Source organism: Engystomops pustulosus, chromosome 7 (genome assembly GCF_040894005.1).
Source record: "Engystomops pustulosus chromosome 7, aEngPut4.maternal, whole genome shotgun sequence".
Lineage (NCBI taxonomy): Eukaryota > Metazoa > Chordata > Amphibia > Anura > Leptodactylidae > Engystomops > Engystomops pustulosus.
The window spans coordinates 10358903-10373560 of record NC_092417.1 but is presented as its reverse complement, the minus strand read 5'-3'; the positions used below and the strand labels follow the sequence as shown (position 1 = coordinate 10373560).

At 46.9% G+C, this 14658-nt stretch overlaps 1 protein-coding gene across 3 annotated transcripts in view; it reads right to left on the bottom strand.

Annotated features, from left to right (window-relative positions):
- ANKRD35 (ankyrin repeat domain 35) overlaps window positions 1-14658 on the bottom strand; it is a 67773-nt gene that overhangs the window by 33201 nt on the left and 19914 nt on the right. The window contains exon 1 of one of the 3 annotated variants that reach the window (XM_072114633.1): window positions 9503-9629. The exons of the other annotated variants lie outside the window; for them this stretch is intronic. Within the exon in view, the coding sequence (XP_071970734.1) occupies window positions 9503-9541 (39 nt within the window). The 5' untranslated portion in view covers window positions 9542-9629. Of the gene's footprint in view, window positions 1-9502; window positions 9630-14658 lie in introns of those variants that run through there. 3 annotated transcript variants of the gene reach the window in all.

Sequence of the window (14658 nt, the reverse complement as noted above, 5' to 3'; positions counted from 1 at the left end):
GGAGCTTAATGCTCTTAATAGTGTTGCTGATATGTCTGAAATTGCTGATATTTCTGTTACTGAAGTGTCTGAAATTGCTGATGTCTCTGTGGATAATGTCCTAGCTGAGCAGGCATCTCAGGTGCAGTATATGGAAACTGGAGACACAGAGGGCCCTGATGTTGTTGCGGAGGGAGCGGGTCAATCTACGGCTGAAGAGTTCCCCCCCTTAGTTACACCACAGACAGCAGAGCCCCATGGTCCGGGTGGTCAGCAGCCCCCTACTACTGATGGTCCCCGGCCCACACATCCCCTACAGCAGGACAGGGGTCAGTCATCAGGGAATGCATGGAGTCGGGGTTCCCCATTTTTCTCCTCTAGCACCCATTACACCGGCCAGGCTTTCAAGAGGAGGAACGTTGTCAGGTTTAGGCATAGAGGGGCTAAGGAGGATCTGCCTGACAGGAGGCACGTGGTGAGGGATATGTTATGCACCCAGATGGGTTTCCAGCCAGCCGACATCCTGGCCGTAATAAATCTGCCTGACAGACAGGGGTATGACATTAGCTTCAAGCTGATGTCTAATCTGGACCGTTTCTGGGCTCAACAACCCCGTTATAGAGATACTGAGGGGTGGAACAAGTTTAGTTTCATTCCCATCTCCAAACTAGATACAGCGATTGTCACCATAATGTTCTGGAACGAGTCTGTCCCCCCTCAAGATATCATCATATGGCTCAAGAGACATTGCACCCTCATGTCAGACATGACCAAGACCAGGGATGAGGATGGGATCTGGACCGGGGGGTGGAGGGTCCTGGTTAAATTACATCAGAACCAGAACATCACCCATCACCTCCCCAACTCCTTCTTTATTGGCAGAGAGAAGGGTGTGTGTTTCTATGTCGGTCAGCCCAGGCTATGCTTTAGGTGTGGGAGATCAGGTCACGTGGCAAGTAACTGCACCACAGTGAAGTGCACCCTGTGCGGGGACCTCGGCCATGTGAGCGCCAACTGCCAGACCATCAGATGCAACCTTTGTGGTCAAATCGGTCACCCCCACAGAGACTGTCCTGAAGCCTGGCACAACATCTGTAGGGACCTCCCCGATGAAGACCTAATGGAAGGGGCAGATGTACCAGAAGAGGAGCAGGAGGAGGAGGCCCTATTGTCAGGGTCAGTGTGTACTGTGCCAGAGACCCCAGATATTAGTGGTGCTACCCCGGACCATCCAGGGACAGGTAACACAGAGGGAGACATGGAGGTAGTGGAGCAGCCTATAGAGCAGCCAGTGCCTGTCCCTTCCCCCGAACTGACACCGACCACTGGGGGAAATCATAGTGTTAAAAAGAGGAAGAAGGATAAGAGCACCAGAAAACCCGAGAGTGCGTGGACCACCGTCCAAAAACCCTCTAAAATGAAAATGCAGAGTCAGGCTGATGTTACTGTAACCACAAATAGGTACAGCGTACTGTCCGAGTCAGATGGAGAGGAGGAAATAGAGAGAGAACTGAAGCGCATGATGGAGGAGTATGATGATGATCCAGGGGGGGATCCTCCCACAAAAAGGAAACCCCTTCATGCCGAGTCTCAGTCAGTATGGGATATGGAAACCGGTAGTCAGGAAGATAACTCTGACTCTGACTTATGATGATGGGGATGGTCTTTCTTCTTCTTTTTCTAATGGCAGACTTCCATCTTACTGTGATCACCAGTAATGTAAACAGTATTAGGGCTAGAAGGACCAGACATGTTGTGTATGATCATCTAAGATATCTCAATGCCGATGTGTTTTTCTTACAGGAGACCCGTTTAAACACCTTGGGTCTCATGCGAGAGGCGGAGAGAGATTGGCAGTCTGGTCCTTCCTTTTGGTCGCTGGCTGTGGAGCCTTATGCCGGGGTCTCCATCTTGTTTAACACCCATGATGTCACCGTCCACAGACTCACTGAGATATCGATGGGACGGTGCCTGCTGCTAGAGGTCACCATCAGAGGCAGAAGACTCCGGCTCATTAACATCTATGGCCCACAGACAGTGACCGAAAGGACTCAGCTTTTTAACGATGTAAAGCCTTATCTGTTCACATCAATTCCTGTCATCATGGCCGGGGACTTTAATGCCACCACTACCACCAGGGACAGGAACAGTAGGCCTCTTACCAGAGACTGTAAGGTCCTTAACAGTATTATTCAGCAGGCTGGCCTGTCTGATGTTTTTGTACAGGGTGGTAGGAGTCCAAAGTTCACCTACACCTGTGCAGGACGCAGCAGCAGGATAGATCTCGCTCTGGTAAGTCCTACTGAAGCCATCAGTGAGAGAATGGAAAGGAATGTCCCATATTCGGATCACTTTGCCTTATATTTTTGTTTGGGTTCCTCTAAGTATCCTGATGTTGGAAGAGGACTATGGAGACTAAATTCTAGTCTGTTAGATGATATTTCTGTCCAGGAATACATTTCATCTTTTTTGCTGCACCAACTGGACAGAGTGGATTTTTATGACAACATGGCTGACTGGTGGGAGGACGTCAAGGAGGAGATCCGGTCCCTCTTACAGAAACTGTCAATTAAGAAGGGGAGAAGTAAGTACAGCCAGTATCTGAGACTGCGTAAAGAATTGGAGTCACTCTATTCGGCGGGTGGGGATGACCAACAAAGGATTGACCGGCTGAAATCTGAGATAAGGCAGTATCAGTACAGTAGGTACACCTCCCTGGTAGTGGAAAGGGACTATGGAACCCGAGGGGCACCGGATCCATTTGAGAATTGCCGGGAGCGTGTAGAGAAGAAACTGATCGCAGGTCTCACTGACTCCCAGGGTGTTTTACAAGAGTCTCGGGAGGGTATCCTGGGAGTGGTGAGATCGTACTATACTGACTTGTTTCAGAAGAAGGCTTTGGATAATGAAAAAGTGACCCAATTCTTGGAGGCAACTCCAGGCCCTGATACTAGAGAATTGGACTTTTCTCCTTTGACAGCAGAAATAACAGTGGAGGAGATAAAAGAGGCCATTGATAAGTTACATCTGAAGAAGGCACCAGGTCCAGATGGTATTACAGCAGAATTTTATAAGAAGTTCAGAGACCTCTTGGCTCCAATCCTTGTGGATGTTTACAGAAATTGTCTAGAAAATCACCTGATGCCTCCATCCATGAGGGTCTCATCGCTAATTCTGCTGTCCAAAGGGAAAGAGCCAAGTGACATCAAGAACTGGAGGCCCATCGCCCTCTTGAATGTTGATAGGAAAATTCTGGCAAAAATCCTCTTTTCTAGATTAGTCTGTTTGTCCCCGGCACTGTTGGCAGGCTCTCAGTACGGCACAGTAAGAGGGCGGAACATCTCTGGAGCAGTCCTCTCGATAAGGGAGATGTTTGAGAGATGTAAAGCTCTGAGGTGTGGGAGATATGTTGTAGGTCTGGACCAGGCTAAAGCCTTTGACAGGGTTGACCACGATTATCTATGGGCAACTTTATCAAAGTACGGTATTCCGGGAGAATTTGTGGATTGGCTGAGAACTTTATATAGAGAGGCGAAGAGCTTTCCTCTGATCAATGGTTGGCAGGGTGACACTTTCAGGGTAGAGGCGGGGGTGAGGCAGGGCTGCTCCCTGAGTCCACTGCTGTATGTGTTTGCCATAGACTTGTTTCTGCGATCACTGCAGCGGTGTGATTTTCAGGGGGTGCAGGTCCCCCATTGCTTGCCCCTGGATGTTGTTGCCTACGCGGATGATGTGACTGTGGTGATATCTGAACCTCGTGAGGTGGAGATGTTGTCTGCAGCCATCAGAAGTTACTCAGAGGCCTCCGGGTCTCTGGTTAAGCTTGAGAAGAGTCAAGCTTTCTGGACATTGGATACTGCTCCTGGCTTTGATCTGCCACAGTTTGTAAAGGCCTCCACCCATATTAAAATCCTTGGGGTTAAATTCGGGAGGGAAGATAATTCTGCACTAAATTGGGGGGAGAAGTTGGAAGCCGGAAATGTAAAGGTTCAGCGATGGAAGAACTGGAGGCTGACCTATAGAGAAAGGGTTGCTCTGCTGAAGACTTACCTGGTCCCTGTCTTCCTCTACGTCTCTGTTGTCTTTCCTTTGCCAGAATCTTCCTCCGCTAGGCTCTTTAGCCTGTTCTTCCAACTTTTATGGGGGAACAGGTTGAACCCAGTAAAAAGAGGGATCACCTACCTGCAGAGGAGAGAGGGTGGGCTGGATATGTTAAATCCAAGGGTCTTCTTTGACTCAGTGTTTCTGAAAGTTAATTTCGGTAGCCTGGACTCAAATAATGGTCTCCTGTGGGTAAGTAGTGTCAGGGACTGGATATTGCCTTTTGCAGAGTCTTGGGTGCGAGGCGGCAGTCTCAAGAGGGGCCGATGGACTCCTGGCTTCCTCCCCCAGTATCTGGAGTATGGTCTCAGGTGTTTACGGAAATGGGGGATAGATAAGTCTTTTATTGAAAGTAATACCAGGAGAGATCTGTACTCCAGAGTCTGTAGGACCTTCTATTCTCTGCAGCTGGCACTTCCAGACTGTCCAACCACCACCCTAAAGGACAGCCTGAGGTTTCTGAATGGTCGGAGGCTGCCCCATAAGTTTCGTGACATCGCCTGGCTCTCATTACAGGGGAAACTGTTTGTCAGGGGGAATCTTAAGTTCCTCAGTATGGTAGATCGTATGTGTCCCCTCGGGTGTCAGACAGAGGAGACTATGGTCCATTTTATATCAGAGTGCTGGGGTGGACGGAATATCTGGCGTGACATATCCACCAAGCTAAGACTAACATCACTGCAGTCCCTCAGGTACCCAGAGATCCTCTATGGTGTGACACATACTGTAAGTAACACCAACCAGGAGACCATGTATATAGTGATCCAGGTCATCAAGTACTACCACTGGCACATGAGAACCAGAGTGTCCATCCATAGCGAGGACTTCCACCATCATAAGGCCATAAGTCTCATCATGTCCGAGCTCAGGTGGATCCGGTCATTAGAGGTCAGGAAAAAGGGGGAGAATATAAGACTTTGGAGGAACATTCATCTGGAGTGAAATATGTCTGATTATATAATGTGGAAGCATTTATTTTTTTTCTGTTTTTTTGTTTCCCTTTCAGCTAAAATGGACTCTTAAGTTACATTTAATATACATTTTATTTTTTATGAACATGTATGATTTATACTGAATGATCTATGATTTATTTTGATGGAAAAGTATTTCTGTATTTATGTTTGTTTTTTACTAATAAAAATTGCCCCCTATGTACAGGAATATAACTACTATAATACTACCCCCTATGTACAGGAATATAACTACTATAATACTGCTCCCTATGTACAAAAATATAACTACTATAATACTGCCCCCTATATACAGGAATATAACTACTATAATACTGCCCCCTATGTACAGGAATATAACTACTATAATACTGCCCCCTATGTACAAGAATATAACTACTATAATACTGCTCCCTATGTACAGGAATATAACTACTATAATACTGCCCCCTATGTACAAGAATATAACTACTATAATACTGCCCCCTATGTACAAGAATATAACTACTATAATACTGCCCCCTATGTACAAGAATATAACTACTATAATACTGCCCCCTATGTACAAGAATATAACTACTATAATACTGCCCCTATGTACAGGAATATAACTACTATAATACTGCCCCTATGTACAAGAATATAACTACTATAATACTGCCCCCTATGTACAGGAATATAACTACTATAATACTGCCCCCTATGTACAAGAATATAACTACTATAATACTGCCCCCTATGTACAAGAATATAACTACTATAATACTGCCCCCTATGTACAAGAATATAACTACTATAATACTGCCCCCCTATGTACAAGAATATACTACTATAATACTGCCCCTATGTACAAGAATATAACTACTATAATACTGCCCCCTATGAACAAGAATATAACTACTATAATACTGCCCCCTATGTACAAGAATATAACTACTATAATACTGCCCCCTATGTACAAGAATATAACTACTATAATACTGCCCCCTATGTACAAGAATATAACTACTATAATACTGCCCCCTATGTACAAGAATATAAGTACTATAATACTGCGCCCTATGTACAAGAATATAACTGCTATAATACTGCCCCCTATGTACAGGAATATAACTACTATAATACTGCCTCCTATGTACAAGAATATAACTACTATAATACTGCCCCCTACGTACAAGAATATAACTACTATAATACTGCCCCCTACGTACAAGAATATAACTATTATAATACTGCCCCCTACGTACAAGAATATAACTACTATAATACTGCCCCCTACGTACAAGAATATAACTACTATAATACTGCCCCCTATGTACAAGAATATAACTACTATAATACTGCCCCCTATGTACAAGAATATAACTACTATAATACTGCCCCCTATGTACAGGAATATAACTACGATAATACTGCCCCCTATGTACAAGAATATAACTACTATAATACTGCCCCCTATGTACAGGGATATAACTACTATAATACTGCCCCCTATGTACAGGAATATAACTACTATAATACTGCCCCCTATGTACAAGAATATAACTACTATAATCCTGCCCCCTATGTACAGGGATATAACTACTATAATACTGCCCCCTATGTACAGGAATATAACTACTATAATACTGCCCCCTATGTACAGGAATATTACTACTATAATACTGCCCCCTATGTACAGGAATATAACTACTATAATACTGCCCCCTATGTACAGGAATATAGCTACTATAATACTGCCCCCTATGTACAAGAATATAACTACTATAATACTGCCCCCTATGTACAGGAATATAACTACTATAATACTGCCCCCTATGTACAAGAATATAACTACTATAATACTGCCCCCCTATGTACAAGAATATAACTACTATAATACTGCCCCCTATGTACAGGAATATAACTACTATAATACTGCCCCCTATGTACAAGAATATAACTACTATAATACTGCCCCCTATGTACAAGAATATAACTACTATAATACTGCCCCCTATGTACAAGAATATAACTACTATAATACTGCCCCCTATGTACAGGAATATAACTACTATAATACTGCCCCCTGTGTACAAGAATATAACTACTATAATACTGCCCCCTATGTACAAGAATATAACTACTATAATACTGCCCCCTATGTACAGGAATATAACTACTATAATACTGCCCCCTATGTACAAGAATATAACTACTATAATACTGCCCCCTATGTACAAGAATATAACTACAATAATACTGCCCCTATGTACAAGAATATAATTACTATAATACTGCCCCCTATGTACAAGAATATAACTACAATAATACTGCCCCCTATGTACAAGAATATAACTACTATAATACTGCCCCTATGTACAAGAATATAACTACTATAATACTGCTCCCTATGTACAAGAATATAACTACTATAATACTGCCCCCTATGTACAGGAATATAACTACTATAATACTGCCTCCTATGTACAAGAATATAACTACTATAATACTGCCCCCTATGTAGAGGAATATAACTACTATAATACTGCCCCCTATGTAGAGGAATATAACTACTATAATACTGCCCCCTATGTACAAGAATATAACTACTATAATACTGCCCCCTATGTACAGGAATATAACTACTATAATACTGCCTCCTATGTACAAGAATATAACTACTATAATACTGCCCCTTATGTAGAAGAATATAACTACTATAATACTGCCCCTATGTACAGGAATATAACTACTATAATACTGCCCCCTATGTACAGGAATATATCTACTATAATACTGCCCCCTATGTACAGGAATATAACTACTATAATACTGCCCCCTATGTACAAGAATATAACTACTATAATACTGTCCCCTGTGTATAAGAATATAACTACTATAATACTGCCCCCTATGTACAAGAATATAACTACTATAATACTGCCCCCTATGTACAGGAATATAACTACTATAATACTGCCCCCTATGTACAGGAATATAACTACTATAATACTGCCCCCTATGTACAGGAATATAACTACTATAATACTGCCCCCTATGTACAAGAATATAACTACTATAATACTGCCCCCTGTGTACAGGAATATAACTACTATAATACTGCCCCCTATGTACAGGAATATAACTACTATAATACTGCCCCCTATGTACAGGAATATAACTACTATAATACTGCTCCCTATGTACAGGAATATAACTACTATAATACTGCCCCCTATGTACAAGAATATAACTACTATAATACTGCCCCCTATGTACAAGAATATAACTACTATAATACTGCTCCCTATGTACAGGAATATAACTACTATAATACTGCCCCCTATGTACAAGAATATAACTACTATAATATGGCCCCAATGTACAAGAATATAACTACTATAATACTGCCCCCTATGTACAGGAATATAACTACTATAATACTGCCCCCTATGTACAGGAATATAACTACTATAATACTGCCCCCTATGTACAAGAATATAACTACTATAATACTGCCCCCTATGTACAAGAATATAACTACTATAATACTGCCCCTATGTACAGGAATATAACTACTATAATACTGTCCCCTATGTACAGGAATATAACTACTATAATACTGCCTCCTATGTACAGGAATATTACTACTATAATACTGTCCCCTGTGTATAAGAATATAACTACTATAATACTGCCTCCTATGTACAGGAATATAACTACTATAATACTGCCCCCTGTGTACAGGAATATAACTACTATAATACTGTCCCCTATGTACAAGAATATAACTACTATAATACTGCCCCTATGTACAAGAATATAACTACTATAATACTGCCCCCTATGTACAGGAATATAACTACTATAATACTGCCCCCTATGTACAAGAATATAACTACTATAATACTGCCCCCTATGTACAGGGATATAACTACTATAATACTGCCCCCCTATGTACAAGAATATAACTACTATAATACTGCCCCCTATGTACAGGAATATAACTACTATAATACTGCCCCCTATGTACAGGAATATAACTACTATAATACTGCCCCCTATGTACAGGAATATAACTACTATAATACTGCCCCCCTGTGTGGTGACGCTGTCTGGTAGATATCCGGCTGGTTACGGTTTATCTCCAGAGACTTGGCTGTTTCCATGTCAGGTCCCAGGTAACACAATGATGTCTGTATATTATTATTGTACACGTCTGATAACTGAGCAAACACCTCTCCCTGCACCACCCGGTGCTACACGAGCAGCGCAGGGACCTGGTATATAGTGTCCTGTCACATATACAGAACATACACAGGTAGTAATGTAGGTGCAGTCCCATGTAACACACATAACATTCCCAATCTCCAGGACAAGCTCCGCCACATCTGCAGGTCACAGCACAGACAAGGTATCAGTGCCACAAGTTCTGTCCTGTTACCGGACTACCACCCCCATCATACACCCCCATAACAGGAGTCACTTACAGGGAACTGAGAAGTGGAGCAGGAGAAGATCTTCTTCATGGTGCGGAGAGAAAGTGCAAGGACTAAGCGCTCATCCTGCCCAGCGCCAGTGACACAAGCAGGACCAGGGAGAAGCCTCCCAGGAAGATGGGAGTCACCATCCGCAGAGTCCTCCCCCTGCACCGGGGCTTAACCCCTCATGTGCCGCAGCCAGGAATCATAACCACTAATCTGTCCCCCAAGTGTCAGCGTGTCCCTGTCCTGTCCCCCCAAGTGTCAGCGTGTCCCTGTCCCCCCAAGTGTCAGCGTGTCCCTGTCCTGTCCCCCCAAGTGTCAGCGTGTCCCTGTCCTGTCCCCCCAAGTGTCAGCGTGTCCCTGTCCTGTCCCCCCCAAGTGTCAGCGTGTCCCTGTCCTGTCCCCCCAAGTGTCAGCGTGTCCCTGTCCTGTCCCCCAAGTGTCAGCGTGTCCATGTCCTGTCCCCCAAGTGTCAGCGTGTCCCTGTCCTGTCCCCCCAAGTGTCAGCGTGTCCCTGTCCTGTCCCCCAAGTGTCAGCATGTCCCTGTCCTGTCCCCCCAAGTGTCAGCGTGTCCCTGTCCTGTCCCCCCAAGTGTCAGCATATCCCTGTCCTGTCCCCCAAGTGTCAGCGTGTCCCTGTCCTGCCCCCCAAGTGTCAGCGTGTCCCTGTCCTGTCCCCCAAGTGTCAGCATGTCCCTGTCCTGTCCCCCAAGTGTCAGCATGTCCCTGTCCTGTCCCCCCAAGTGTCAGCGTGTCCCTGTCCTGTCCCCCCAAGTGTCAGCGTGTCCCTGTCCTGTCCCCCCAAGTGTCAGCGTGTCCCTGTCCTGTCCCCCAAGTGTCAGCATATCCCTGTCCTGTCCCCCAAGTGTCAGCGTGTCCCTGTCCTGTCCCCCCAAGTGTCAGCGTGTCCCCGTCCTGTCCCCCAAGTGTCAGCGTGTCCCTGTCCTGTCCACCCCAAGTGTCAGCGAGTCCCTGTCCTGTCCCCCAAGTGTCAGCGTGTCCCTGTCCTCTCCCCCAAGTGTCAGCGTGTCCCTGTCCTGTCCCCCAAGTATCAGCGTGTCCCTGTCCTGTCCCCCAAGTGTCAGCGTGTCCCTGTCCTGTCCCCCAAGTGTCAGCGTGCCCCTGTCCTGCCCCCCCCCAAGTGTCAGCGTGCCCCTGTCCTGCCCCCCCCCCAAGTGTCAGCGTGTCCCTGTCCTGTCCCCCAAGTGTCAGCGTGTCCCTGTCCTGTCCCCCAAGTATCAGCGTGTCCCTGTCCTGTCCCCCAAGTGTCAGCGTGTCCCTGTCCTGTCCCCCAAGTGTCAGCGTGCCCCTGTCCTGCCCCCCCCCAAGTGTCAGCGTGTCCCTGTCCTGTCCCCCAAGTGTCAGCGTGTCCCTGTCCTGTCCCCCAAGTGTCAGCGTGTCCCTGTCCTGTCCCCCCCCCCCCCAAGTGTCAGCGTGTCCCTGTCCTGTCCCCCAAGTGTCAGCGTGTCCCTGTCCTGTCCCCCCAAGTGTCAGCGTGTCCCTGTCCCCCCAAGTGTCAGCGTGTCCCTGTCCCCCCAAGTGTCAGCGTGTCCCTGTCCTGTCCCCCCAAGTGTCAGCGTGTCCCTGTCCTGTCCCCCCAAGTGTCAGCATGTCCCTGTCCTGTCCCCCCCAAGTGTCAGCGTGTCCCTGTCCTGTCCCCCCAAGTGTCAGCGTGTCCCTGTCCTGTCCCCCCAAGTGTCAGCGTGTCCCTGTCCTGTCCCCCCAAGTGTCAGCATGTCCCTGTCCTGTCCCCCCCAAGTGTCAGCGTGTCCCTGTCCTGTCCCCCCAAGTGTCAGCGTGTCCCTGTCCTGTCCCCCCAAGTGTCAGCGTGTCCCTGTCCTGTCCCCCAAGTGTCAGCGTGTCCCTGTCCTGCTCCCCAAGTGTCAGCGTGTCCCTGTCCTGCTCCCCAAGTGTCAGCGTGTCCCTGTCCTCTCCCCAAGTGTCAGCGTGTCCCTGTCCTGCTCCCCAAGTGTCAGTGTGTCCCTGCCCTGTCCCCCAAGTGTCAGCGTGTCCCTGTCCCCCAAGTGTCAGCGTGTCCCTGTCCTGTCCCCCAAGTGTCAGCGTGTCCCTGTCCTGTGCCCCCAAGTGTCAGCGTGTCCCTGTCCTGTGCCCCCAAGTGTCAGCGTGTCCCTGTCCTGTCCCCCAAGTGTCAGCGTGTCCCTGTCCTGTCCCCCAAGTGTCAGCGTGTCCCTGTCCTGTCCCCCAAGTGTCAGCGTGTCCCTGTCCTGTCCCCCCAAGTGTCAGCGTGTCCCTGTCCTGTCCCCCAAGTGTCAGCGTGTCCCTGTCCTGTCCCCCAAGTGTCAGCGTGTCCCTGTCCTGTCCCCCCAAGTGTCAGCGTGTCCCTGTCCTGTCCCCCCAAGTGTCAGCGTGTCCCTGTCCTGTCCCCCCAAGTGTCAGCGTGTCCCTGTCCTGTCCCCCCAAGTGTCAGCGTGTCCCTGTCCTGTCCCCCAAGTGTCAGCGTCTCCCTGTCCTGTCCCCCAAGTGTCAGCGTGTCCCTGTCCTGTCCCCCAAGTGTCAGCGTGTCCCTGTCCTGTCCCCCCAAGTGTCAGCGTGTCCCTGTCCTGTCCCCCAAGTGTCAGCGTGTCCCTGTCCTGTCCCCCAAGTGTCAGCGTGTCCCTGTCCTGTCCCCCCAAGTGTCAGCGTGTCCCTGTCCTGTCCCCCCAAGTGTCAGCGTGTCCCTGTCCTGTACCCCAAGTGTCAGCGTGTCCCTGTCCTGTACCCCCAAGTGTCAGCGTGTCCCTGTCCTGTCCCCCCAAGTGTCAGCGTGTCCCTGTCCTGCTCCCCAAGTGTCAGCGTGTCCCTGTCCTCTCCCCAAGTGTCAGCGTGTCCCTGTCCTGTCCCCCAGTTGGGGAGGTATTGGGGGGCGCTGAGGAATGTGTGTGGGCAGATGTGGGTTGGATCCCGGTGAGGTGTGAGGTTGTGGGTTTATATAAGGTTACATGTGGCAGGAAATCAAGAGAAATCTGAGCCGGCAGTGTATCATGTATGTATGATGTGTGTATAATCTGTGCATGAAGTGTGTATGATCAGTGTATGAGGTGTGTATAATCAGTGTATGAGGTGTGTATGAGGTGTGTGTATGAGGTGTGTATGATCAGTGTATGAGGTGTGTATGAGGTGTGTATGGGGTGTGTATGAGGTGTGTATGAGGTGTGTATAATCAGTGTAAGGTGTGTAAGAGGTGTGTATGAGGTGTGTATAATCAGTGTAAGAGGTGTGTAAGAGGCGTGTAAGAGGCGTGTATACTGTGTATGAGGTGTGTAAGAGGTGTGTAAGAGGTGTGTATGAGGTGTGTGTATGAGGTGTGTAAGAGGTGTGTATGAGGTGTGTAAGAGGTGTGTAAGAGGTGTGTATGAGGTGTGTGTATGAGGTGTGTGTATGAGGTGTGTGTATGAGGTGTGTAAGAGGTGTGTATGAGGTGTGTATGAGGTGTGTGTATGAGGTGTGTATGAGGTGTGTATGAGGTGTGTAAGAGGTGTGTATGAGGTGTGTGTAAGAGGTGTGTAAGAGGTGTGTATACTGTGTATGAGGTGTGTAAGAGGTGTGTATGAGGTGTGTGTATGAGGTGTGTGTATGAGGTGTGTGTATGAGGTGTGTAAGAGGTGTGTAAGAGGTGTGTAAGAGGTGTGTAAGAGGTGTGTAAGAGGTGTGTAAGAGGTGTGTAAGAGGTGTGTATGAGGTGTGTATGAGGTGTGTGTAAGAGGTGTGTATACTGTGTATGAGGTGTGTAAGAGGTGTGTATGAGGTGTGTGTATGAGGTGTGTGTATGAGGTGTGTATGAGGTGTGTAAGAGGTGTGTATGAGGTGTGTATGAGGTGTGTATGAGGTGTGTATGAGGTGTGTGTATGAGGTGTGTATGAGGTGTGTGTATGAGGTGTGTGTATGAGGTGTGTGTATGAGGTGTGTATGAGGTGTGTATGAGGTGTGTATAATCAGTGTATGAGGTGTGTATGAGGTGTGTATGAGGTGTGTATAATCAGTGTAAGAGGTGTGTAAGAGGCGTGTAAGAGGCGTGTATACTGTGTATGAGGTGTGTAAGAGGTGTGTATGAGGTGTGTAAGAGGTGTGTATGAGGTGTGTGTAAGAGGTGTGTAAGAGGTGTGTATACTGTGTATGAGGTGTGTAAGAGGTGTGTATGAGGTGTGTATGAGGTGTGTGTAAGAGGTGTGTATACTGTGTATGAGGTGTGTAAGAGGTGTGTATGAGGTGTGTGTATGAGGTGTGTAAGAGGTGTGTAAGAGGTGTGTATGAGGTGTGTGTATGAGGTGTGTATGAGGTGTGTATGAGGTGTGTGTATGAGGTGTGTATGAGGTGTGTGTATGAGGTGTGTATGAGGTGTGTATGAGGTGTGTATGAGGTGTGTAAGAGGTGTGTATGAGGTGTGTGTATGAGGTGTGTATGAGGTGTGTATGAGGTGTGTGTATGAGGTGTGTGTATGAGGTGTGTATGAGGTGTGTGTATGAGGTGTGTATGAGGTGTGTAAGAGGTGTGTATGAGGTGTGTGTATGAGGTGTGTGTATGAGGTGTGTGTATGAGGTGTGTATGATCATTTCCCATATCTTTTTCTAAAAATAAAGGAATAGCCGTGATTACGAATACACCATGTACTGTATACAGCACCTCTGCAGAACCAAGTGTCTCCATGGTATCAGACTACAAACAAACTTTCAGAAGTCTGGAAACGTGTGTCTAGCAGTGGGGAACATGGCTGTAGAAGTTGCAAATCTAGGCCAAAAAAACAAAAACCACTTGATGAATGACCCCTCTGTGACCTCCCCTTCTTCTACCATCATTGACTATAATGACATCAGGATCAGACTACACCGGGTTTATTTGTAGTCTGTTGCCATGGAGACACATTGGTCTGCGCTGAGCCTGCATACACAAAACGAGAGGAGATTTTAATGAATATTAAATACATGAAGCTGAAATTTCACGAAATGTTTATGCTGTAATTTATCCCTCATCACATGTTCTTTGTGGCTTTAGTGGTGACGCAGACGACGTGATGATTCCCTCATGTTCTGTCTCAGTGTCCCCATGACCCTCTATGTCACTCAATACGATTTGGGCATTTAAAGGGACATCGTGGAGATTTAAAGGGATCCTGGAAATAGGGGGGGGGGGGGGGATTCCCAATGACCTCATTGATGGACACGACA